Raw genomic sequence first — 25,707 nt, 5'->3', positions numbered from 1 at the left:
TTTTTGATTTATTTGTTTATTTCCTTTGTCATATAATTGACTTCTTTGTCTTCAGTTGAATATTAAGGTTTGATTTGGATTTATTTATTTTATTTGAATTGCTCAGTAGTTCATGTAGGGCATAAGGGACAATTGGAACCTGTTCTGACACTTCTTTTGTACCACATATGAGCAAACATTGTACAATAATTTTTTTTGTGTGACACCTGTAGCTGTTACATTTAAGGAAGATTGTTGGAGGAGGGAAGATGGTCAGATTTAGTTTTGGCTCTTGAAGGTGGGTGGCTGTGCCAAGTTTCTGGGGATAGGCTTAGTCTGTTGCTGAGGAACAGATTATCATTTGAATATCCTAGCATACACTTAAAAGTAAGTTTCTAGACCATGTGACACTTCCACAGTTCCTTTGTCAGTTCTTTTGTTTAAGATATGATAGATTATACTAGAGGCTGTATGCACTGGTGCTGTTTTATGGTTCTCTATCAATGATGGTAGCATGCAATCTACAGAACTTTTTTTATCGTAATGGCGACATTGAGATTGTATTTGAACTGCAGCAGTTGCAACTAACTGCTTTCAAACAGATAAATATTGAAGCTTAGATTACACTGCAGTTCCTCAGAAGCTTAGTGCTGAGCAAAAGCCCCTATGCCCAGTACACTTAGTTTACAAGATCTCTACTTTGTATTACAAAGTGCAGCTTGTTTCGTCATTTGCTTATTTGCAACTTCTCAGGCAAGACAAGTGACTTGAAGTTTCCTGTCACTGTTGCAGCTGTGAAAGCAAACCAGGGGAAATGGCCACAGGTCTCAGTAAAACTGCTCTTCATTAAATGTGTGGGGTTTGCCTTCTAACTCGTAACATTTTGTGGGTTTTTTCCCTCCCAGTTATAGCTGGGAATTGACTTGCTCACTCCATTTCTGAGGGCTGTGAAGTGATAATTCACAGTCAAGGAAGACTTCCCAGTTGTTGGGCTCATTTCAAGATATTGTTTCGGATGACTTAAATTCTGTGCTGGAAAGCTACTTATTATAGAGATGATTTCATTGCTTTTGTGGTTATCTCTAAACACAGAAGTGGGTTTGTCCATTGTTGAACTTGCATAATTTTTTCAGAGCAGGTGTTAATCCCACAAAGTATAGCACCGTGTATGCTTTTCCTGTCTGGTTTGGTTTGCATCTTACTAAAACTTCAGGCTAACCATGTAAGTGAACAGGACAGGAGCTACTATGGGGTTGACGTGACTGTGAATGAATGGGGGAATATCCTTATTTTTCAGAAATCCGAGATGCTTGATTCTCCAAAACTCTTATCTGTGGGAATGTCTGAAACCAGAAGCATGACTAGATCTGGTGGAAACTTCCTTATCCGTGTAACTGTTGCTACAGGCTGAAGAAAATTGTCCTCAGCTGCCTTTTTTCCCCTGAGTAGTGGGGTGGTGGTCTTTCTCCCCTTTTGTTACTGGTGCATTTCTAAATGTTTTATAGCTCTTCTGGGCTGTAACTTATTTTAGTTATTGTTATACCCTGAAGGTTTGCAGAGGAGAGGAAAATATAGCATCTTTTCTTGCTTAAATTGATTAAGATATTCCCATCATACCTGACCCAAGTTTTTCTATTTAAAAATTAGTATTAGTAACTTTTTTTTTTTTTTAAATTTTGCAAGAAGTGACTATGACTATAAGCACTCTGAACAATGTTCCTGTTCTTCTTAAAGAAAAATAAAACAAAACTTGACAGACGTAGCAGTCTGGCATCCTTAAGACTATATATTAGTTCTTTGCTTCACTACACTTTCCATTCCATCTCATTTGATGACAACTGTGGTGAGAATATCCCTTTTCTGTCTAATTCTGTGAGGTAGTTTATTAGATGGCAGTGTGATAGGCATTTTGTTGTTCTTGTCCACGCAGACTGGTGGAAGACCTTCAGCACTGCCAGAATGGGTGAATGCCTCACTGGTCAGTGGGCAACTCACCCTAGTATGTGCAAGTGCCTTGGTTTACCTGTTGCCTGAGATAGTCATACCAAGTAAAGCTTATCATTAGGTTTTATCTTGTAGGCACATGAGTCATCAGTACTATAGCCTTTTTCCTGTGGTTGGAAGGGCTTGTTTGGATGGCTGCAAGAAAAAGACTTTATTTTATGCTGCATGTATGAAGTACTGCATGTGTGATATTTTCTATTAAAATAGTTTTTCTCAAAATACTAACAAAAACACTCTCTTCGGAGATTCCTCCCCCCCCCCAAGTGGGGGACTTTAGCTGGTGAGCAGAACTGTATTTCTCCCTTCATTCTTATTATTCATACTGCTGCTGTGTTCTGTACTCTGAGGTGACAGGAAGAGCTGTCCTTAATCAGCTTAAAAATCTTTGTTATTCTTTGTCTGAGCTACTTTGAGTCCTTGTTTCTTCCTTTGGTGGCATGAGGCCTTTTCTACTTTAGGTATGCTCTTTAATGCTTGGATCGCTGTGGTACTATATTAATTGTTCTTATAGGCTCTTGATTTTTCTAGGAAAAAGACTTTAAGTTGAACATTCCAGGTATTCATTCATACTGGTACAATAAAACAGCTTCTGACTGTACATTTTTAATAGCTTGCTCCATTTGTTTCTAACTTCAGATGTGAATGTTCTGCCTTTCAGGATGAGGGTCACAAATGTGTGCAGCTATATAAAACCTTGCGAGAGTAGCAAAACCAGAGAGGAATCCCAACGTGGTTGTTTCTCACTGCACAGGGGCAGAAGCAAGAATACCAAGTGTCATTGAAAGTTCTTGACTAACCTGTGCTTAAGCCTTCTAGCAAAGTTCTGTATTTTCTCAATTCTGTTTTAGATTTTCCAAGCTAACCACCCTCTGATTCTGTGTTTGAAGATAATTCCTTCCTCCCAGCCGCCTACGGGGTTTAATGAAGCAGCTAAACTTCTTTAAGAGCTAACAGGTCTTGAGGTCTGGCTCTCATAAGTCAGACACTTTAAAGGCATCTCTAACTGACCTTGCAATGACCTGCAAACACCTAAAGGGTCTAAATATGGTGGGTTTTCTTGTTGTTGTTTGTTTTCTGTTTTAAAGTCTCAGTGGGGTTAATTTACTGGTATTCTAGTTTTTCCCATCAGCTCCTGCAGGGTCATACAGCACCAATGGGGGAGAGGAGATGGAAGATGGATTGTTGCTCCCATTGGTAGGGGGTGACCAGCAGACCAGCTTAGCTACATCTTAAAACTGTATCAGTAGTCTTTTATTTTCTGAAATAAATAAATTTGTAGTGCTTCTTGTTTTCTAAACACTGAGTGTTGGCTGAGTGTCCTTTGAACTGTGTGCTTTATTAATTTGGTGATATGAATGAATTAGCAAAAGCATTTGCTGAACTTCTGGTGTAAGCAGATGTGTCAGTGTGACTTCTGCCTTTCTGCACGAAGGAAATTCTTTGCTTGTGTGCATGCGGAGTTAGGGTAACTAATTTGTTTAATATGGCAAATTACTTTTGGCATTCCTTTCTCCTAAGATGAGCAAATCAGTTTTTCCAAAAGGAAAAAGAGCAAAAAAGATAGATTTTTTTTTTTTAATATTTTTTTTTTATTCTGTTGTTAAAAAGGATAGCTGTTGAAAAATATTCCTGAAATTTGAAATATTGAAACAATCAGACTTAGGAACATTTGCATCTCGACATTTATGTTTCCCTACCTTAGGTCTATTTTGTGTTAAAGTATGGATGAATTACTTGAGGGACAGATTTAGTCGTAAGTTTTCTAGACTCTTGGGTATATAATTTGATTTTTGATTTGTAGAGGTATAAAGCTAGCATGACACTATGTAAAATGTGGCTCTTCAAATCACATATTTGGAGTTGTGCGGCCAATCAGGATCCCTAGAATGCGCATTTCAGATACTGCTTTCAGTTTACAAACTGGGCAGTATTGAGACTTGTTTCTCAGGTTTTTAATATGTTTATGGAAGGTTATGTCAAAAGCTACACTGGCTGTTTTCTGAAGGGGTTGCTTGTTTATTCCCAAGTGGGACATTCTAATCAAGAGAGCTGACCACTAGAGATTTGGGGCACATGAGTAGCGCAGTACCTTGGGAAGTAGTTACAAGTCATAAACGTGGGGGAAGCTCTGAGAAGCAGATGTGGAGGGTAGCCCCTGCCTGGGTGGGTGTTCAGGAAAGGATAGAGCCTACCGGTTGCACTATATATGTTTGCTACTAAATTAGTAAGGCAAGCCAACAGAAATTATTCTAATATCTGATTTCATACTACACTGTGGTTTCTTCCTAGGCCACTTAGCTGTGTTATTCACAGGAGTTTGCCACCTTTATTTATTCCCATAATATATTTCCAGTGTACCAGTGAGTGTGATGATACTTTAGCAGTGCTCATACTGTTAGAATACTGGTGATATTCTGCAGCTGTATATGTTGTTAAAATTTTTTTAGTGTTGCAGTTCATAAGCTCAAGAAGATACTTTGGAATTACTCTATCACCTAACAAAGAAATACGAGCATGACAAATGCTTGCAGAATTTGCTGCCACAAGCAACATTTATTGAAGCAGAGTTTCACACAAGTGAAATTTGCTTTTACAGCAGACTAAAAGGACAACAGCTGTAAATGGTGTGGGAGTTCTGCATTTTCTTGTCAAGTGTTTGGAATTAAATAGCCTTTCTGACAGAATGCAGATTTGATGACTGCTGTGTTTTGAAACTTTCTCTTGCAAATTGTTCTTTTCTCTGTTTACCCCCCAACTTAATATTTGTAAAGTGAGACACTAATATGCACATATATAGGTTTTAAATTATTAATGGCTCTGGATTTTTCCTTCTAAGACTAGAATATTATAATTTTTGTTCTGCTGAGTATCATTTTTTGATAACTTGTGTGGTAGTAGTTAGATTACGTTCTGTTTGATCAAATGGTACTCAAGCTGTGTTTTTTTAGGCTTTTGAGCTTGCCCAGTAATACAACTTTAGTAACTTTTGAGTAACTTGGGAATTTTATCAGAATTGATGTTTACTTTCCCATCTGCACTTTCCATGGTTGCCCAGATTTACACTGCTTTGTGTAAGCACTGGACCCTCACCAAGTATGCTTTAAATGCTATGGGATCTGTACTTTTGAAAATGTAAAGTGTAGGAAAAATTGCTGTTCAGTTTGAAGTGACTTACACTAATGGAACTTCTTCTTGACCCTTAAGTCATTACAAGTTCAAATAACACCATTCTACCCCCTACTTACGTTTCATAGGAGCTAGCATTTTAGATGTGCTATGGTACTGTAATAGTGAGAGCATAGAAGTGTTCCATGAAGATGCTGCTAATCTATCTTAAAAACGTTGTCCTTTCTGAGGCATATGGGATGTATAGCTATACCTTAAAATAGTGAATGACTTAAGTGAGGGCTCTCCAGCTCTCTTGTATTGGTTATTCTGCTGTAACACTTCTAAACCAACTTGTGCTTTTGTGATACTGTGCTTCTGAAAAGCAGTAATTGTTAGCATGTTACAGGACAGTTTCCTACTGGAGAAAGCAACCTGATGTTTTCTTAGTGTACTTAGTTTTTTTTATAGAAAACAATCGCTGAGAGACATCACACATTATTCCCAACAGCTTTATTCTTCATAAATCTGCATTTGAACAGGTACCATGGGTTCCCCAGAGGTCAAGAATTGACAACAGTTAAACTAAAATACAGAATTAACTTGGTGTTTCTACTAGTATTGTTGAAACAACCTTTAGTACAGAATCAACTTCATAGCACTTCCATGAAGGTGGAGAAAAATATAACTGTGTAAATCTACTACTGCATGACATGTCCAGGTTGTTCCAGATGTTGGCTAAATTTCTATATGCTGAATGTATCAGTGTTTTTTGTGGTGAAGTGCACAGGATTAAAAAGGAGTGAAGGATATTTACTGGCTGACTTTTCAATATTGTTAAATTTGGCCACTTTTACCTAATTGAAGTAAGCTTGCTATGTGAGCATGTATGAAGTGAAGTGTTTCATATGGTATTTAGATTTTCTACTATAGGAAAAGCAGCTTTGTCTATATCCTTGGACAAAAGCTTTTTTATGGAAGAGAGAAACTAGATTGTGCAAGTGGCAAAGTACAAGTACGGTAAACACTGTCATCTTTGTGCACGCTTTACAAAGGATCCCATTGTAAGATCTTATTTCCACTTTTTAAAATATTTGACATCACTGTTGCAATCCTTCAATCAATCATATACTTTCTTTTCTTGCTATAAACCGCCTAAGTTCATACGTAATAGTTTTGCTCTCTGAGATGGTCACGAGCACTGCAGAAACTTGAATGGGAAATCTGTAACCTGTACAGGGGAAGAAAGGTTTTCCATCAGTTTTCTTTGATCGGTCACTTACGATGGATGATCTCTGCTCCTCAGAGACCCAGGCAGTTGCTCCCCTCTGTAGCAGGCAAAGGCGTACCAGAGAGCCCTGCTGCCACAAGCTGCTTTCCACTTCTGTTCGTAAGAGCTTGTGAACGTGATCAGAGAAGCCACCTCTTGGCTTTCTATGCTGCAGGATTTTTGCAGTGTCATTTAGTAAATCATTGTCTTGATAAGTATGAAAATAAAGTCACTTCTTTTGGGCTGCCAAGAATAGGGAATGTATTTAGTTTGCTACACATCTAGATTTATTTTTTTAATTTTATTTTTAATTGATAGGGTTTACAATATCACCAGATAAACATTTACATTTTTGGCAACTCTGGGAATTTTAGTTTTTGCCCTTGTTACAGGAGAGCTAAAGCAGAAGGGAACTTAAATGGCTGAAATAACACAAGCACATTCTGGCAGAGCACGATGTCCTATGTACTAAGACTCTTTGTTTCATAAAACAAAGTATTAATAGATGTATTTATATTGAAATGAATTATATGTAAATGTGTCCAGAAATAGAAGTAATAGCTCATCCTGTAATGCAGTCTAAGTAAAATGTAGAATTGACTAAAGATAGAACTAGCAAACTAGATCAGATGCTTTTATTGTTTTCAATATAACAGAAAGTTAGTAGCTAGCCATTTAAAAAAAGTTACCTTGAATGTATCTGCTTAATTTTTAAATGGGGCATTTAAAATATTTTAACTGGTGAACAGCTTTTACGAGGCCATATTTGAATGATTTGTACAGGATGATTGTAACTCTGCATTGCTTTGCAATGCCATTTATTTTTAGTTCTCACTTGATAATGGTAAAACAACTGAACATGAGAACTTCGGTGCAGTTAAATAATATTTATGGCTTGTCTGACATTTATAATCAACTATTAACAGGTTTATAATATTTACTGTCTTTTTTCTTTTTTTTTTTTTTATGTACGCCTTAGACTTAGTGAATTATCCAGTTAAAGTTGGAAAAGGTTAGTGTGTAAAAAATTGCTTGGGTTCCCATTTCAATTTGGCTTGTTAATTTAGTTTGCTGTCTTCACCTCTGAGGTAGTAGGGGACTTGCTGAAAAATTCCTCTCATGGATTTTTGGATATTGCAGGATATTTTAAATGTGCCTGAATATGTTAGAGAGAAAGCAGGGTTCAGAACATGTTTGTAAAAACATAAGCCAGCAGCAGAAAGAGGAAGGAGGGGATGAGCTAATTATTCCAGTTGAAGCTGTCACTTTGCAAAAATGAAACTGTAGAGTTTTTGAGATTTCTTTTGTGTCATTCCTGTTGAATAAAGCTGGTATTGAAGTCTCAGGCCTTTCTAAAAGGACGGTGGCAATTCCTTGGCAAGAAGCTTGGTTGTTGAGGGAACTGGGATGCTTCATTCCCTGTCATGGGATGCTGTGGGATGTGCCTGTTTGCCTTTCCTTGGTTTGCTGCTGCAAAGAGCTAGTATTCCCTTGTTTTCCTTCAGAGTAATTCTGTTCCTTCACATGAATGTGAACAGTCTGTTGCTTGTACGTAAAAAGTATTAAGATGAGATTTGCTTTTTGTTTTTTTTTTTTTCTTTCCCCATTTTTAGCAGCTAGTTTCAGCAATCCAAATGCTGCTACTGAAATGGAAGCTTTTAATTTCAAATTCATTACAGTAAGAAAAGCTGCAAATAGAGGCACAACAACTAAAGCAATTTCTTTGTAAGGAGGGATAATGATGTGTGGTAGGTGGTAGGTCAAGTTTTGCAGGCTAGCACTGCAGTTGTTCTTTAAACAGAATTTTTTGTCTTGGATTTAAGTGCTGTAAAAGGAAAAAAGTAATTGCCAGTTTCAAGGAAACTTTGTTTTCTGTCTTTTAATTGCCAGCATCCTCAATGCAGTGTGTTCTCACTGCATGAAAATAAACCAAAAGCATTTTTAGGTGGTGGACAGGGAAGAGATGTGTGGTTGTTTCTCCCAGAACTGCAGTCTTACCCAGAACTGCAGTTATGGTAAGACTGCAGTTCAGTGTGCTGAACCTTTTTAAAGTTTGCTTTGGTTTTGAATGCTTAAATAAATACTGCCATCTGAAAAAAGCCATTTGTGTAAGGTAACAGTGAAATTTAAGGTATCCTCCGAGAAGTTGATATGCATTTTGGTGATGAAAAGTACCTTGTGAAGTATACAAAGTTTGCTTTTCATTGCCCTGGGCTCAAGTGTTCAGAGGCCTGATAGAGTATTTGCGGCCTTTGTTGACAATGTTGACTGTTCATTCATGAATGATTAACAGGCTGTTTTATTTAAAGGCACGTATCTGCTTCCTACTGTGCCAGTGTAAAAACTAGCTTCTGAAAAAGCTGTATGTACAGTCCCTATTTGAAGAATGTTGTGTGTTCATCCAGGAAACTTTGCCCTGCCTGCATGAAACTCTCTTCCTGGTCAATTTGCAAGGATTTAGTGCGAACAGACTTTTCTGTGAGACTGAACTTAAATATGGCAGATATTAATACAGAGCATTACTGAGGTCAGAAAGAGGTCCTTATGTTAATAAAGTTGTCCTAATGCTTAATGCCTGTACAATTTTCATTCAAGTTGTAGCACCATAGATGTATTTCTTCTTTCTAGTTTATCAGTCTTCTAGTAAGAGTCCTTCACTGTGCTTAGCAGGAGAAAGCAACATGAAAAAGTCTGAAAAGCGTATCAAATGGCAAATGAATGTTGAATGTTTTGAGTATAAGGCATTTTGTGCGCACATGCATGGGCATGTTGAAGGACGTGTTCTTGTGATTCTGATAGTGAGAAGACAAGGAGTCTCTTTTGGTAGATTTATTTCCATGTTTATGAGCATTCAGAGCTTGTTAGTGCAAAAACAAAACTCAGGGAGTGAAGTTGTAGCTGGAAGTCCTTTATGTGTGTACAGAGCTGTTTAGTGATTAGCATATATTTAAGTATCCCTTAACTGCATGTGTCTGGTTTTGGGAAAACAGCCATGGAAGTGGTCAGAAGCTACTTTGATATAGATAATGCTTTATGTACTCAGATTTATACCTTGGTAATGAGTAATGGGTTTAGTAAATGAAAGGAATATAGTTAATATGCTTCTTGGCTTGAAACTATTAAAAGTTTTTGCAGAACAAAGTCTTGAACCTAAAATGGTCATTTGAAATGAAACGGCGAGGCATTGCAGGGCCTGGGAGCTCTACAGGGACATCTGGTGGGATCTCCCTCTGCAGGGCTCTCCTTCTCGGGTTGGGGGGGGAGACTATTCACCTTCCTGCCAACACTGATGTAGAAAGTACACTGAAGTTAATTTCGGGAAGCTTTGAGCTTTTTAAAAGCTGTTTTCCTCATCCACAAATGAGAAATTCTTCACAAAGTTAGCCTTGATGAGGTTGTGTGCTGTTGAACTGAGCATTATTACAGACACAACAACATAACCCAGTTGTGTGGCTTGAGGTATGAGGAAGTATTACTGTGTGCTGTGTGGTTATTTAACACAGCTCCTGATAAGAAAGTTGTATCCCTCAAAGACGTACTTACGAGCTAAGCTGGGTGTTGTAGACAGATTAATGGCTTTGCATTTTTTTTATGCTTTGCTGAAAGCAGTAACCTACAGGTGCCTTTCGGACGCATTGTAATTCTCTGAAAAGTCTGTCAGAAGAGAGAACAACAGGGATTGAGCAGCTGGAGGCTTGGTTGGCAGGACAGTTAGCTGTCTTGTTTGCTGTTCAGGAGAAAAGTTCTGGCTTTCCCTTGAAAACCAGAAATCAGTATACTGAGTTTGGAAGTACTAAGCTTTCGGAAGAAAACCCCTCATTACATGTTACTGTTTTAAACTTAACTAGTATACTGCCCAAGTTATGTGGCAGTATCTTGGCCGTGGGCTTCTAGTGTCAGCTTAGCACATACATGTTCTGCAGTTTTATCTGGAGTTGTTCTGGGTGTAATGCTCCAAGTGTTGAAAACCTCAGTGTGAAGCTTCTGAGCCATATTCCAATGTGTTGCTTGAGGAAAATGTTCTAAGAATTGTATTGAATGTTCTTTTTCATAGGCTTTCTATTTGGAAAACACTTTTATTAATACACAGATTTTAAGAATGGCACTTCATTGTCTGTCTTAAAAAAAGGAATTGGCAGATGCAGGCCAGACAGCAAAGCATTCTTACTGTCTTGTGGGGAAGAGCAGCTTTAGGAGGACATGAGCGTTATGCAAGCCACCAGTTTCCTGCCACAGCAGGCAGGCACTCGATGGAGCTGCTTTTGCCACTTCCTTGAAATAGAGGAAGAACCTGAGGCTTTGTGCATTCCGCAGTGCAGGTGTATGTTGTAGATTCAAATGACAAGCCCAGTGGTTTAATGGTAGGATGATTTATGTGGGAAATGCAGCTCTGCAGGCTGATAGGACAAGGGGGAATGGCTTTAAACTGAAAGGGAGTAGATTTAGATTAGATATTAGGAAGAAATTCTTCACTGTGAGGGTGGTGAGACACTGGAAACAGGCTGCCCCAAGCAGTTGTGTCTGCCCCATCCCTGGCAGTGCTCAAGGCCAGGTTGGACGGGGCTTGGAGCAACCTGCTCTAGTGGAAGGTGTCCCTGCCCATTGCAGGGGGTTGGAACTAGATGATCTTTAAGGTCCGTTCCAACCCAAACCTTTTTATGATTCTGTGATCAGGAAACCAAGGCAGAAACTGTGCTCCTGAATGAGGAGACCTCAAAGTTACTCTCCCTGCATCCCGGGAAATTGATACTCATCCCCCAAGACAGTGAAGTCATGTTTTGTTCATAGTAGCATTCTCTCAAGGGCAGCCATTCTACCCTCATCAAAAAAACAAGGAGGGGTGTGGGGGAGAAGACTTGGGTAGTAGAAAAGTAGTCTTTTACTGTTCATCAAGTTTTGTAACAGATTTTTATTTCTTCAGATTGGGTACAGGAGGGTACTAATTGGTTTTGGCTTTATGATTTTATCAGTGCTGCAGCTCCCCTCCCCCCCCCCCCCCCCTTGTGGTTTGCCTTAAACATACTGTACTTGCTATATCTAATAAGCTGTGTTTTCTCTTTCAAAGGCACAGAAAACAAGTCTGTGCCTGTTTTAATCTCATTAAGTTCCCCTCTAGCTGTTTCCCCTTTTGGTTGGGGATATTGACCATATTTGGTTCTAGCTCTGGTGCAATCAGTTTATATCTGATTGTGTGGTACAGTATGCTGCCTTGCCTGAGCAAACCCTGGTCTAATTTATGAATAGATGTGGCCTAGATTAACAGCTTTTGATTTTAATGTTTAAAAGTACATTATAAAAGATCTTTTATGTAATGCAATGTTATTTTTTTCTTGTGAAAGATGCAACAAGAGGCACAGGGACTTGCCTGCAGCACAGCTGCTGAATTAAAACCAAGCAGGGGGAAGGGATGGTATAAATTACAGTTCTTTCCTTTAGAGTGCCTAAATAATATGGCCTAAAATAGAGATGGCAGTGCATTACCAGGAAATTATTCAATTTGGTTTAATAACAAGCTGCTTTCACGATCTCTTGTATCCTGCATGGTGTGTTTTATATGTGTGTTTTATACTTCAAAAATTGAACATCTGAAATGGATAAAATTAGGTGAATAAGATTATCCACTTCTGTTAGAGGAGTGGTAATCAGAACACTCAGTGCTATTGCCTAAAATATTTTTAAATTAGCATCTGTTTGGAAAGGCTTACAGGTAAACCATCCAGGTGTTTTCCAGGGTTAGTCACAACACTGCACTCATCTTTGCAACTGAACTGTCTGTTTAGATCTTGCCGAGAAGATAAAAGTGCTGCTTTACATTCAACATCTGTACTAGCAGTGAGGGGGAAAAGTTGGGGAACCATCTTTGCCTAAGAAGTGGCATCTCAGAAATGCTGTTGTCTTGTCTTGAACAGGATCACATTGTTTACAGTTCCTGAGCAATACTTGCACTGTAAAGTTGACGTTTTTCAACAAGGCAAGCGTATAATTATTTTTATGATTATGCCAGTGTATTTCAAGTCCACTGTAAGACATAATAATCAGCTGTCACCTGGAGAGATGCTGAAAAATTGTTTCAGTAATAAATAAATGTATCTTGTGATATCTAACTTACAGTTACCAACCTGATGTTTTCATACCCCAGCATCTTGCGGCTGTCCTTTGTGCTTTTGTACCTAACAACAAAAAAGGGAGTTTGTTGGTTTGTTTTACCGCTGTAATATATTCTGTTTTGTAAGGGAGCATTCTAAAATTTGTTTGCTCTTTAACAATACATTTCTTCTCTCAATAGCCAACTACTCCACCAAGCCAAGGGAGGCCTGATTCACCAGTTTATGCTAATTTACAAGAACTGAAAATATCTCAGTCTGCACTTCCACCACTACCTACAAGTGCTCCGGTCCAAATAAATGGGGAATGGGAAACCCATAAAGATACAACAGGACGCTGTTATTACTACAACAGAGGATCACAGGAACGAACCTGGAAACCTCCACGGTGGGGCCGAGATGCAAGCATTAATAAAGGGGATACCCAGAGCCATGCAGATCATGAGGTAGTTGTTCTGAGACCACAAGCAATGAGATTGTAATGCACATGAATGCTGTTTTGCTGTGGAATTTGGTATCACTGAGTTTTGAGGTGTCAAGGAACGTCTTCATTTGTCTTTTTGGTCATGTGTCTTGGTATGAAGTACCAAACAATTTAGCTCTTTAATTGTTTTTGTGTGCAAGAATGTGTGTGTGAACTGTGGATGAGAGCAATAAGTAAGTGGTAAACAGGTACTGCAGCTTTTCTTTTAAAGGAAAACTAAGGAAAATTAGTATTTTGAAACTTAATAGGACTATAAATGACAACAGACTAAGACAACCATTGTAACTTCTCTGACAGGGAGTGTGTTCTCTTTCTTGGTGTGTTTGGCACATTTTGGGGGGAGGAGGGGAAACGTGACAGTGCTTCTAGGAGCAGGATTTATGGGGATGCGTTGAAAAAGGCAAGGAGGATTATTTATTTTTATCAATATCAGTTAAATGCATGGTAAAACAAAGGCAAGGGATATCCAGGTGTTTGTTACTGCTGAGTTATTGCTGTGGCAGTAAATATAAATATGAGATGTTTTTCTTGGAGGACAGTATTTTTGTAGAGGGGAATTAAGATAGATTTAGAGATCAAGATGGATGTAGAGAACTCCAGAGTTCTGGGGTCAACACCAGACTTAGAGTTTGACAACACTTTTCTCCCACATAAAAAAAAATAGACATAATTGAAGCTTCTATCAAATTAAAATAGATTTTTGTACTTAGGTTTATACATACTATTAATAACATGTTCTATGATGCTTTTGAAACTTTTTTTTTAAATGTGACTGTTCAAACTCAAATGTTAGCAAATTATTAAAAAGGTGGAATAATAATGAATATAAAAAGCAAGTTTAGTTGGATAGCTTGTTGCAGCTTTTGATTTGACCATTTGCTTAGGAGATTTGAGTTTACTTACTTGTCAGTGATTTCTGCCTTGGATAGCTGTAGAACAAACTGGCAGAAAGGGCAGTTAAAGGAGCACTATTTTCTTGTCAAATTGTGTTAACTCTGAGAAAATGCCTTTCTTCTTTCTGTGAATGACACCCTAGAGAACAGAAGACAAGATCATTAAAATTACCATGCTAGAAGCTCTGCCTAGCCAAGTGTCTAGGTCCAAGGGTAGCAAATGCTGATGGGGGGAAGATATCTACCCCAGATTTCGGCAACTGGCTGTAGGAGCTTTTGACTATATTTCGTTCAGGCCATGGACATGTTCTGTAGGTATATCAATGGATTTTTTTTTTTTTTTTTTGTTCATTATGCAAACCTTTTGCAAAACCTTTTGGCAAAGCTTTGCCACACACGTTGCTTAAGAGAGTTGAAGCGTACCATGAAGTTACTTACTTTAAAGCAGATTTGGGCTAGTATTTGAGGTGCGGTTATATTTGAGATGCAGATATATTCTGTGCAGCCAGTTGCTAGGGAGAGCCAGGCATTGGTGTGTGTTTTATCTGAACTACAGTGATTCAGATAAAGCAAAGCAATAGTTGGGATATAGATATTATTATTTAAATATGCTTAAAATTGTGCTCTTGTGTTTAAACAGTATTAAGGTTAATCAGTTTTCTGATTGAAAGAAAAAGCAAACATTTATCAAGAACTCTTCTGCATGTTTCACTTTTATATACCCTTTTTGAATATGAATAGTTTAGGTGGGTTTCCTTCTGAGCCTACTACAGTATTTAGTTTTAAATTTAATTGTGGAGTGCTCAAAGATTTTAGTAGTGCTGAAACAGGAAGAAAGGAAAAAGGGACCCTTTCATTGCTTTTGACAATGCCCTTCACAGCAGCCCTGACATCTGCAAGCATTTGAACAGCCAAATTTTCTTGCCACAGACTAGTGGCAGCAACAGGTAAACTGGTGAAATGTTTGTGGCTGTTACTTCGGTATCTTTGACGATGGTATGTTAATTTATCACTGGCTGTCCCTTTTGCTGGGTGAGACTCTTATTTTTAGTCTGGATAAGGTGATTGCTTTTCTGAGTAGTTACTCTCCTTGTAGTAAGTTTAACTGGCTTTCTGTTGTCATCGTTCTTCCTCCTTTTCATGGAAGGACTTCCAGCAAATCTTTGTCCTTCCTCATCTGCAAATGATCCCTCCAAACTCATACATCTATACCATGACTTCACTTCATGGTTGCATGTTCAGAAAGCTTGATTAATTTTTTAATTGCCCATAACTTATTTTAGCTCAGTTCTTCTGTTAATTTATGTTTGAGGTATCACAGATTTGCCTTCAGACAATTGTGTCTATGAAGTTTTCAGTCTTTGTAAGAACAATGGATGGTGCATGTTTTGATGAGTTTTTAATACGACACAAGTTTATATTTCCAGTAGTACAAGTTCCTTAAGTAATTTGGTCCTCTCTGACTGGTTTGTCAGAGCTTGAGTCTAGGGAGGTACATGTTGCAAGGTCATGTCAATCCACTGACCAGCAGTTGTGTTGATTTTGAAGCTGCTTCTCCCTATCTCCCCTTTCTCTTCTGCATTTGGGAGTGTACATCACACTCCACTGTTAATGTTCATCTTTTCACTTATTACCTCTGAGTACTTAAACAAAAATACTGAAAGTAAAGGTTGAAATCTGAGCCTAAGATACAGTAAAATATAGGACATACCAAATTTTGTCTGATTATGAAGTCTTAGAGCAAATATGTCTTACTAATTAGTAAACATAGATTTTATTATATATATATTGTTGAATTTTACACAGTAGTCTGAGTTACACTTATTCCCTTCAAATGAGGGTGGGAATTTATTTTACCCCACATACAGTCCATAGTTTACATGCTTGCATTCTGTAGGCTGTAGAGGACACTTAAATTTTTTCATGTTACTTTATTAATGACCTGAAAATTTCCCATGGGTTTTGCTTTACTTGGTAAGCTGGTTTGTGTCAGCATAGAGAGTTTGTGTCACACAGGTTGTAAGGTACTCACAAAGGTAACACCAAAAATCTATGTAATTATAATTTGGAAATGTCACCAAACATGTAGTCTTCAAACCTACTGACTTTTAAAAACTGACGTGTTTTGGATATCTGCATATGTTTTTGGTAGGATGTAAGTTTTTTTCAAGAGAAGGGTTCCTTCTTGTTTAAAATGGAAATTCTGCCTTTCTCTTGCTTTATAGTTATCCTCAAAACCCTTATGCTTGTGTTATTGAACATTAGTCAATATTTAACTATTGTGATTTCTGAATTGCAGGATGTGTTCCCTCTGAAATGTTATACCTCCTACCAGCTGAGGATCCAAGATAGTGTGAAAGCCAGTCTGCAAAGAATTCCTCAGGAGACTGGCATAGATACTGTTTTGGGAGATGAATGCAGGGAGATAGATTTTTTTTTTTTTTTTTTTTTGTGTGTGTGTGTGTGTGTGCTTTTTTTTCTCTTTGGTGCATGGAATGGATGCTTTGAATAATACTACACTGTTAGCGAGGAGAAGAACAAGGTTACAAGGAAACAAATTGATGTGTCTGTACAAAATCTTTTCTACTTTACACATCAAACTTGTTCCTTATAATTCAATTCTGCCTTCAGAAAATAATCTTAAACTTCCGCTAGCTGTGTCTGGTAGAAAGCCTTACTTTTGCACTGCTTATTGTGACATGCATCACAGTTGGGAGGAGGAGAGTGAGTGGAAATTCCTAATATTTCAGGAGGCATTCATACAATCGTAGAATGGTTTGGGTTGGAAAGGACCTTAAGATCATCTAGTTCCAACCCCCTGCCATGGTCAGGGACACCTCGCACTAGACTGTATTGCCAAAGGCCTTGTCCAGCCTGGCCTTGAACACTGCCAGGGATGGAGCATTTACTGCTTCCTTGGGCAACCTATTCCAGTGCCTCACCACCCTCACTGTAAGGAACTTCTTCCTTATATCTAACCTGAACTTCCCCTTTTTAAGATCTTTACCCTTGTCCTATCACTACAGTTCCTGTTGTACGAAAACTGTTGTACAAATACTGCAAAATATTGGGATTTACAAAGGTGCAACTAGAGTTTCAAGTTGTTCTTAATGATTATTGTGTTTCCAGGTACTATTTGGGAAGGGAAGAAAAAGGATTAGGTATGAAAGTTATGATGTTGGCAAAACCAAGGTAGCATGTCTCCCAAGATTTGTGAGGCAATCTAGATTACTGAAGCTAAGTCTCTTCATTCAGTAATGTAAATTTGTGGGAATAAAATTTAGATCAGAGTTTAAAATTGAGGAGCTGAATTCTGGTATAGTAGAATTAAAAATTATATCAGTATAAACCAGTTATTCTGAAAATACTTTTAATTGCCTAGCAATTGTCTAATATTTCTGTACTATAAAAACACTACTCTTGCTCTCTGATACAAGGTATAAAATGTGAACTCCCTGAATTCATTACCATTCTCCTTCTAGTCAAATAACCATTGATCTTTCAGATTTTAAAGCACTTTCATTCTCAAAATTGCCTTGTATGTTTCTGACTACTTGTAGCATCTTTCATCAGAAGAAAACGACCACAGTTCTTGTTACAGCCAGTCAGATAGTCAGTATGGTTCTCCTCCAAAGGGTTGGTCAGAAGAGTTGGATGAACATGGTCAAACCTTATATACCAATGACTATACTAATGAAAAGGTACTTTTTCCTTCTTCTTGTCATGTGTTCTAAATCTTTTCCACTGATTCACTGTTAGAAATACAGATTTCTTTTCCAGAAGTGCATACCTCAGCAGTATCTCCTCTTGGTTTTTTAAATATGCATGAAACTTTAGCAACTGAACTGACTTTTTTCTTATGTGTGCTCTTTATGACTTAGAAAAAGTTTTCTTATTTTCAGTTGGGTATTAGATTATATTAAAAGAACATATTATGTATAATTTTTTTTAATTCCTGCTCTCTTTCATCTTCTTAGTTACACTTCAGGAATGAACTTCATATCAATATGTTTTTCTTATTGTCTTTTAAAAGCTTTTTTTGTCTACATAGGCCTTCCAGTTAGGATGGTTTCGAGCTGAAAATAGTACTGCTTTATCAGTTTCATTCTTTGCTTTACCGGAGATTTTCAGTACTGCTTTCAGATGTAGGCAAACTTCTTAATTGAACTACAGCTGTATCAGCAGATTTATGTTCTGTTCTAATTATGTAATTGCTGCTGACAACTTAGTGTGATTCTGGGCATGGCGTAAAAATCTGTTCCGCATCGGATAAATGACCATTTGTTTATATTTGTAAGCAGTCTTTTTGTAACTCTTCACCAAAGTTGCATTTTAGTTTTGTTTTTGTTTTGTTTTGGTTTGGTTTTTGTTTTTTTTTTTTACTTTAAAAAGTGGTCACTGAAACAGTTTATTGTATTATAGCACCACCTCTACAGCAGTTGGTGTATGCAAGTTTGTTTTGAGGTTTTTAAAGAATTGAGTTTTATGTCAGTTTTGGAATCTTATCCTGCTTTCTGCTAAACATCTGTAGATCCTATGTTTAAGCAAACATGCAAACTTTTTTGTTTCTTAAAATTGCACTGGGATTGATAGAAAACAGTGTTTCCTATCACAGTTTATTGGAAGAGAGTCTTATGAAATCTGCTTGACCCAAGAGCCTTGTTGTGAGTGTTTCTGTGCATGTTTTTGTGCAATCTTCTTGTAGATGTTTGCTTATTACAGTTCTTCCCTTTCTGCATAACTAGTCACAGTTTTCATAGTTTTAACTCTCTTATTGTGGGAGCTGCCTATAGAGATTACATAAATAATACCTTTTTCATGATTTATTTAGGAACTGCATCTGATGTTCCTGTTGATGTATTAAAAATGGAGTTGTTCATGAATTGCAGTTATGTCTTAAATTATCAGCACTTGCTGGCTGAGCTTTTTGTAATTCTGTAATTTGATGCATAAAATCTATGCAGATCTAATGCGAAGATTGTGCCTCCTTATAAGAGTGAGATATGGCGTATTCAAAAATACCTATTTATCACAGTCTCTTGGGTGATACTGCAGGACTATTTTCTGAGGAGTTACTGGAGAAAAAATGTTAGTGGAACCAATTCAGGAAGCTGAAAACTGTGTTGCTGTCACTGCTAACTAACCTTGGTTAGCTAATGGAGGTTGTGCACTAGATGCTGCTGAAGTGGATGGCACTTTATTTAAAATTAACTTGAAATCCCAAGTGTCAGAGATTTACTATTATGACTGTCATGCTGATTACATTTCCTATCATACATTGTTTTTCTACAGTGGATAAAACACGCAGACGAACAAGGTAGACCATACTACTACAGTGCTGATGGTTCCCGGTCAGAATGGGAGTTACCTAAGGTGAGTGACCTACAAAAGAAACTTTGACAACTTGGGACTTTCCGCTCCTCTTCGATAAATGTTCTACAAGGCCTTTAATGCGAGTTATTCATAACAAGAGGTCTTACATATTGCACTTGGTTATTTCTTGCATTATTTGTGGAATTTCTGATTAAGAGGAAAAAAAGTACTCTCAAGGACCATGAAAAATGGATGTATGTAACTATTCAGATGTCAAAGAAGATCTTTGCTGAACTGAGCTTTTCATGCAAGGCTGCAAAATTATATATGTGGTCTTACTGGGATAAAGAAAGCTCTGTAGGAAAAAAGATTGATTGATTGATTTATAAATACAAAATGTTCCTGAGAAACTGTAGTCTATTTTTATTTATGCTTATACAGACAGGTGTTGAAAAACAAAACTTTCAATAGAGTTTTCTGGTGTTTTTGAGGATGACACAGTTTCACCAGAAATGTGTTTTGGTATTTATTCATTATGTAAGGAAACCAGGAATTTGTAGGAAAGTGACAGAAGTAGGGACACTTGGTATGTGAGGATGTACCTAATATCATAATCCATAATGATGTAACTATATATGTCTTTCCTGTCATTTGGCTGTTCAGTCCTATGTAGTAAGATGACTATTGTAAAGAAAGCTTCACTCACAGTTGTGTCTAACTGTATGAAAGAGCGTGTTTCTCAATTACTGTCCCATCAGTCCAAAATTTGGTGTCCTAAGTGGCTTTCACTTAGAAAGAACCAACCTTAACAGACAGTGCTTTTGTAATATTTGTGAGAAAATACTTACAGGTGAAACGTATGAATGAAGCTCTATGCTAGACTGTTTTGTTATGTCAGTAAGAGAATTTGTATTGGAGTCACAAAAGAGTTGAATTAGATTTCTGAATTCTCCTATGTTGGTCTGATGTATTAAATAAATTTTGTAACATACATAAACCTAACAATATAATCTATAACTAATGGTTTTTAAAGCTACTTAGTTATTGATTAGCTATTAGATTAAAAGCCTGAAGAATCTGCTAGACCAGGTTTTACCAGAAGCAGTTGTTAGTTCAGTCTGTATAACTGCAGTTAGCTTTGAGGAATAATGTCTTGGCTACTTCATTCTGTGAATTCTGCAGTGTGGAAAATTTTGACTGTGAAGTTGCTTTCCATGAAAATAGATTGGGTTGGAATTGAACTAAATAGCAAATTAAGTTGGCTTTAATCCAACTACAATAAGTCGTAAAGATAATCAAGGACTGTTACTTGAGGCATATTAGCATAAAGGGATGGGGGTCTAGTATTTGTGTGTTAGTGCATGAAATTCTAAACAGAGTGGTTCTAAACAAACATCTGAGCTCCACTGTATTAATAGCTTCTTACAGAATGAGGCATAGCCTCTGTTTTGGAGCTTACCTGGTTTAGTTCTTGCTTATATGAAAATCATCACATATTGCTGTTACAAATTTTCCTTGAAAATTACTTCTCATGGGCTATTTGGGCAGAATGTATTTCTTGAAACTAGTAAATCTTGTGTGGCATCAAATACGTTAATAGAAGTAAATGAGCAATTGACTCTTGGTTTCATGATCTGAGAGCCATGCTATTTCCAGAAATCCTTAGCTTTTAACTTTAAATGCTGTGGAACAGATAAAATATTTCAGAAAAAGATCTAGCTAGTTTGTATAACTGTATCTGAAGAACGTCCAGCAGAGATGTTACACTTCTAACTGAAGTATGATTGAAGAGTAGTATCTCAAATCTTGCAGAAGCTGGTTCTAGAAGTGCTTAGGAACAAGTGAATTGAAAAGATAAATGTAGACAGCAGAACAGTTATTAAGAAAAATAACCTATATTGAAAACTCATGAGTGGTGAGAGAAAACTGTAGGAAGACTTAAGCTCTTGTTTAAATGACAGTTCAGTTACGAGGTGTCCTGGTTTCAGATGTAACAGTTTTGTGGGGGTTTTATTTATTTATTTTCCTTCCTAGCAGCTGGTGCAGTGCTCTGTTTTGGCTTTAGTCTGAGAGCAATGCTGATGACACACCTATGTTTCACTTGTTGCTCAGTAGCGCTTATCCTGATCAAGGACTTTTCAGTCTCATGCTGTACCAGTGAGGAGGGGCACAAGAAGCTGGCAGGAAGCAGAGACGGGACACCTGACCCAAACTGGCCAAAGGGGTATTCCATACCACAGCATGTCATGCCCAGTATGTAAACTGGGGGGAGTTACCCAGAAGGGACCAATTGCTGCTCAGGTTGGGCTGGGTATTGGTCGGTGGATGGTGAGCAATTGTATTGTGCATCACTTGTGTTTATTGGGGTTCTTTCCTTTCCTCTTTTAGTTTAATATTCTCTCTCCTTGTCATTTACATTATTATTAATAGTAGCGTATTGTGCTTTAGTTACTAAACTGTTCTTAGCTCAACCCATGGGGTTTTACATTCTTTTGATTCTCCTCCCCACCTGCATGGAGGGGGGAGATATGGGGGGTGAGCAAATGGCTGCGTGGTACTGAGTTACCAGCTGGGTCTAAACCAGGATGCTAGATAAACCCCCCTACTTTTGGTCAGTTTCTTCCCCAGTGTATTTAGTTCAAGTATGGCCTTCCAAAACTTGTTGTGAAATAAAGTGATAGAATAGCTTGGTCATGAAGTGCTATTAAACTAGAAAAAGAAGATAATAATTTTGTTAGATGGTTCTTAATAATTTAGGCTTTGTTAGAACTAAAAATTGGAAATAGCACATTAGCTAAGCTAATACTAAAACATTAAAATTTTTTACTGTTGCAGCATTAGCTGTAAATGTGAACATTCTTGGGAATAACATCTGGTATTCCTGAACATGTCTTAAAAATGGTGAGGTGATATATTGGGGGTTGGGGACAGTTACAAAACAAATTACTGTAGACAGTCTCATAGAAAGCCCTCTAGTCATGTATATTTAAGTAACATCTAGGAATAGCTGAATGCTTCTGGCTAAAAATCATGTCTCAGATGGAGTAGCTTTGACAACTGCTGAAAGTCTATTAAGATGCATAAGGAGTGTGGCACAGAGAGCAACATACTGAATTATTCTTTAAAATGGAGAATAATCTTTAACCATAATTTGTACTATGTGTCTTGCAAAAGACTGAGTTTTCTCCTATGTCTATGCATTCTGCTACATTCAGTTGTTGGTTCTTTACAATTATTTAAAAAGGAAAAAAAAAAACCCAAAACCCCAGCAAATAGAAGTTCATTTCTGCATAGATCACCATGCTAAAATACATTTATTTCCTTTGTAGTGAATAAATGATACCTAAGTTGTGTTGAGAAAGGCTACAACCCTATTCTAGAAACCTACTTTTTTCTAATGAGAGTTTTATAATTTAAGCAAATGAGAAATCTTGTATTAACAGGGTGGAAAAAAGTTAAATTGATCTCAGGAATGAGACCTCTCTAATTTCTAATGGTTAAAGAAGGTAATCTATCAAAATCACCAAAAAAGTGACGAAATATGTAGTAAGTGTTGAATTAAGTAGCTCAAAGGGGAGGTAGAGAGGACAAGCTAATAAAAAACAGAAATTAAGTCTCTCAATTTTTCAAAATGTGTTCCTAGGCTGATAATCTAGCATGTTATTTGGCCATCATTGGACTGAGCTTTCTGATTCAAGAGTAGACTTCAAAAGAAAATGTATATATTCTTAAGCCTCTGGGCTGAACTCATAGTTTTGGTGTTAATATTTATATAGTGCTTAATATTATTTGGTGTTAATATTTATATAATGCTATAGTATTGCAATTACACTTTCTGTTCTTAGAAATTCCTGTAGCATTAGCTCTCCTTGCTGTGTCCACAGAGGAAGACAGCAGAGCTTAATTTTTGGCAGTCTTAATAGACCAGAAGTCTGTTAATTCACTCTGCACTATCAATATTGAGTATGAGCTCAAGGCCTCGATTCTGATATTCAGGTGAATGATTTTCCTACTGGAGACGTGAATGCTGTCAAATGGAGCGTGCTATCAGAAAAAATTCAATAAAACATGAAACATGATGCAAATAATACCAGGAAGATATCATGCAATCAAATAGGAAAAGAAAATAAAGATGAAAACATGTAAATGGGGCCTGGTTGTCTTACAGTAAATTTGTCTTGTTCTGAGCTGTGCTACTTGGTTTGGAGGTAACATACTGTTTGTACTGGCATTCATAGCCACTGTAAATGCACTAAACAGTATCACTAGCAATACTGAATCCTGTTCACATTCTTGTAATAAAATTTGGGATTGCTTGGTAAAAGTTGAGACAGTCTCAGCTGATGTGAGGATCTAGATGGTTTTTAAGGACAAAAGTGCAAGTGATATGACAAACCTGAGCTAAGGATGAGAAGGTAGTTGGTTTTGTTTGGGTTTTCTTTTCCCCTTTTCTCTTTAATATGTATATTTTTTACTCAAGAGGCCTGGTCTGGTCTTCCTCATTTGTCCTGGTGTTTGGTGGTTCCCTCACCTCTCCTCTCCTTTCCAAATGAGAGGGGAGGAAAAGCTTTTGCTTGGGCAAGCAGCAGGACTTGTGGCAATCAGTGCTGACTTGGAGTTTTTCTGCAAAGATCGTGAGGTCTTGCTGATCATGAGGGTTAGAAGGTGAAGCAGTGGATGTCTGAAGCAACAAAGTGAACAAAGTGGGTTATCCAGAGGTGTCTTGTCGATCACTTGTATATTTTGAGGGACAGCTGCTTGTTCCAGTGGTGTCCTCATTCTGCGTATGTTCTGTTTAGGTTCTGTTCCTTCAGTGCAGCCGACGCCTCCAACTACTGCCACCAGATGTCCTATGGCAGAGAATGAGGAATTTTTGTTCCCTAGAGAAAAAAAGGGAATGAAGTCCTTAAAAAGACAAAAAATGACTATTTTGTTGTTGTTTGTTTATGTAGGTGTAATAAAAATGTTGTTGATTTAGTTGGTTAGAAAAGCAAAAGCTGTAACATTGGTGTTATGTCCATCACAGCACCAGAAAAGTTTATTCAAAGCCAGTGACAGTAGTAGCGCTAAAGAGTGGTTTAGTTTTGAGGCAACATGTTATTTATTTTTTTATTCCGCTAAATCTTTTGATTTCAAACAGTTTTGTTGGGACAACTGCAAATAACATGGCAGAGTGTATCAGGTGCTAAAGGGTACTAGGATACCAGAGTATTTTTAAATGCTGCTCTTTTGATCTTTGATCACAAGAACATAGAGTAAAATGCTTTACAAACTTTCACTGTGTGTCTGTTGCTTCCCACTCTTTTCTCCCTTCACCCACCCAGTTCCTTTCATCTGGCTGAGGATGTTTTTAACGCAAACCAAGAAGAATCTTTTTCTGTTTCTTAAAGCTGACAGATCTGTGTCATCTCTGTAAGAACGGGGACAACTGCTACAAATAACTTGGAGCTGTTACATTTATTTCAGTCACAATTGGGCTAGGACAGAGCCTTGAGCCATGCGTAAATGAGGTTAAAATTAAATATAAATCACTCGGCCAATTGTGAGGGTTAGAAAATTTTATACCAAGGCAAAGAAAGCCTTTAAGTAGTTGGTGAAGGCATTGGACAAATTCAGCAATGAAAATAACCCCGTGTGGCCTAAATTTATACCACTGGTGTCCTTACCCTACGCCAAGAGCTATTGTAAGAAGTCGTCTCTGTAACTTGATGTATGCAGTCAGGTACGAATAACTGGTTTGTGTCCTCCCTCCTTATAGGAGATGCTCCCAGTGAAATGGGGAACAAACTGAATGGATGTGCCAGTGGGGTTCATGTAACAGGACAAATTTGAGTTTGTGGAGGATTTTCAAGAAGCGGTAGTACATGTTTGGAGTTTTGTGCTACATAATCAGAAGCTTTAGAATTAAAACAACATCATACCCTTGAAGGTTCTGTTAAGGTACATGGTGTAGAAGACGTGATGTTAAGGTACATGGCGTAGAAGAGGTTGTCCTATCAGGCAGTGCGTAGTCTTGAATGGGTCAGTTTTGTTGCAGTGCGCAGTCCTTGTCTGATCTCTGTTTTCAAGATTACACCAAGGCTTAGGAACAGAAAGCTTGCGTGGAGTTATGAAATCTTGTGTGAGGGAAGAAGAACCCTATCTAGTTTATCGTTGCTGATAAACAGTGGGAAATACTGCAAATCCCTGTAGCAGGCGCAGCAGCTCTGCAGGCTGTAGATGGTTAATAAGTCAACCTGATTTGAAACTGTTCTGAAAGGCTTTTTAAACCAAGATGATTGGGTGGTGGCAGACCAAAATGTCACCGGGGTGGTGTCATCTGACCTGACTGGGCTACTAGTGCTGGCCGCTTCTCCCTAGCCAGTGGATTTTACCTGATCCAGAGGATGGCTGGTTCAGTGGGTAACGCAGAGCCTGCAACAGTATCTCTGTCTCACAGTCATTCTCTTTGAAGATCACAGATCAGTCCATTTAAAAGTGGAGGCTTGTCTTGAGCCCAGAAATACATAAGCTTTGTTTTTCCCTCCCTGCTTAGTAGTGTGTTTTACTATTTGT

General features: G+C 37.7%; 1 protein-coding gene across 1 annotated transcript in view; it reads left to right on the top strand.

The window, feature by feature from the left end:
- The window catches only part of LOC104401832 (rho GTPase-activating protein 12-like), a gene marked incomplete at its 3' end in the record, with an annotated part of 43,417 nt that overhangs the window by 15,226 nt on the left and 2,484 nt on the right, over window positions 1-25,707 (top strand). The window contains 3 exon segments of the mRNA XM_010009535.1: window positions 12,645-12,908; window positions 17,400-17,540; window positions 19,132-19,212. Coding sequence (XP_010007837.1) covers window positions 12,645-12,908; window positions 17,400-17,540; window positions 19,132-19,212 — 486 coding nt within the window.

Source organism: Nestor notabilis, unplaced genomic scaffold (assembly GCF_000696875.1).
Source record: "Nestor notabilis isolate BGI_N333 unplaced genomic scaffold, ASM69687v1 scaffold17742, whole genome shotgun sequence".
NCBI lineage: Eukaryota > Metazoa > Chordata > Aves > Psittaciformes > Psittacidae > Nestor > Nestor notabilis.
This window is presented reverse-complemented; position numbering and strand designations above follow the sequence as displayed.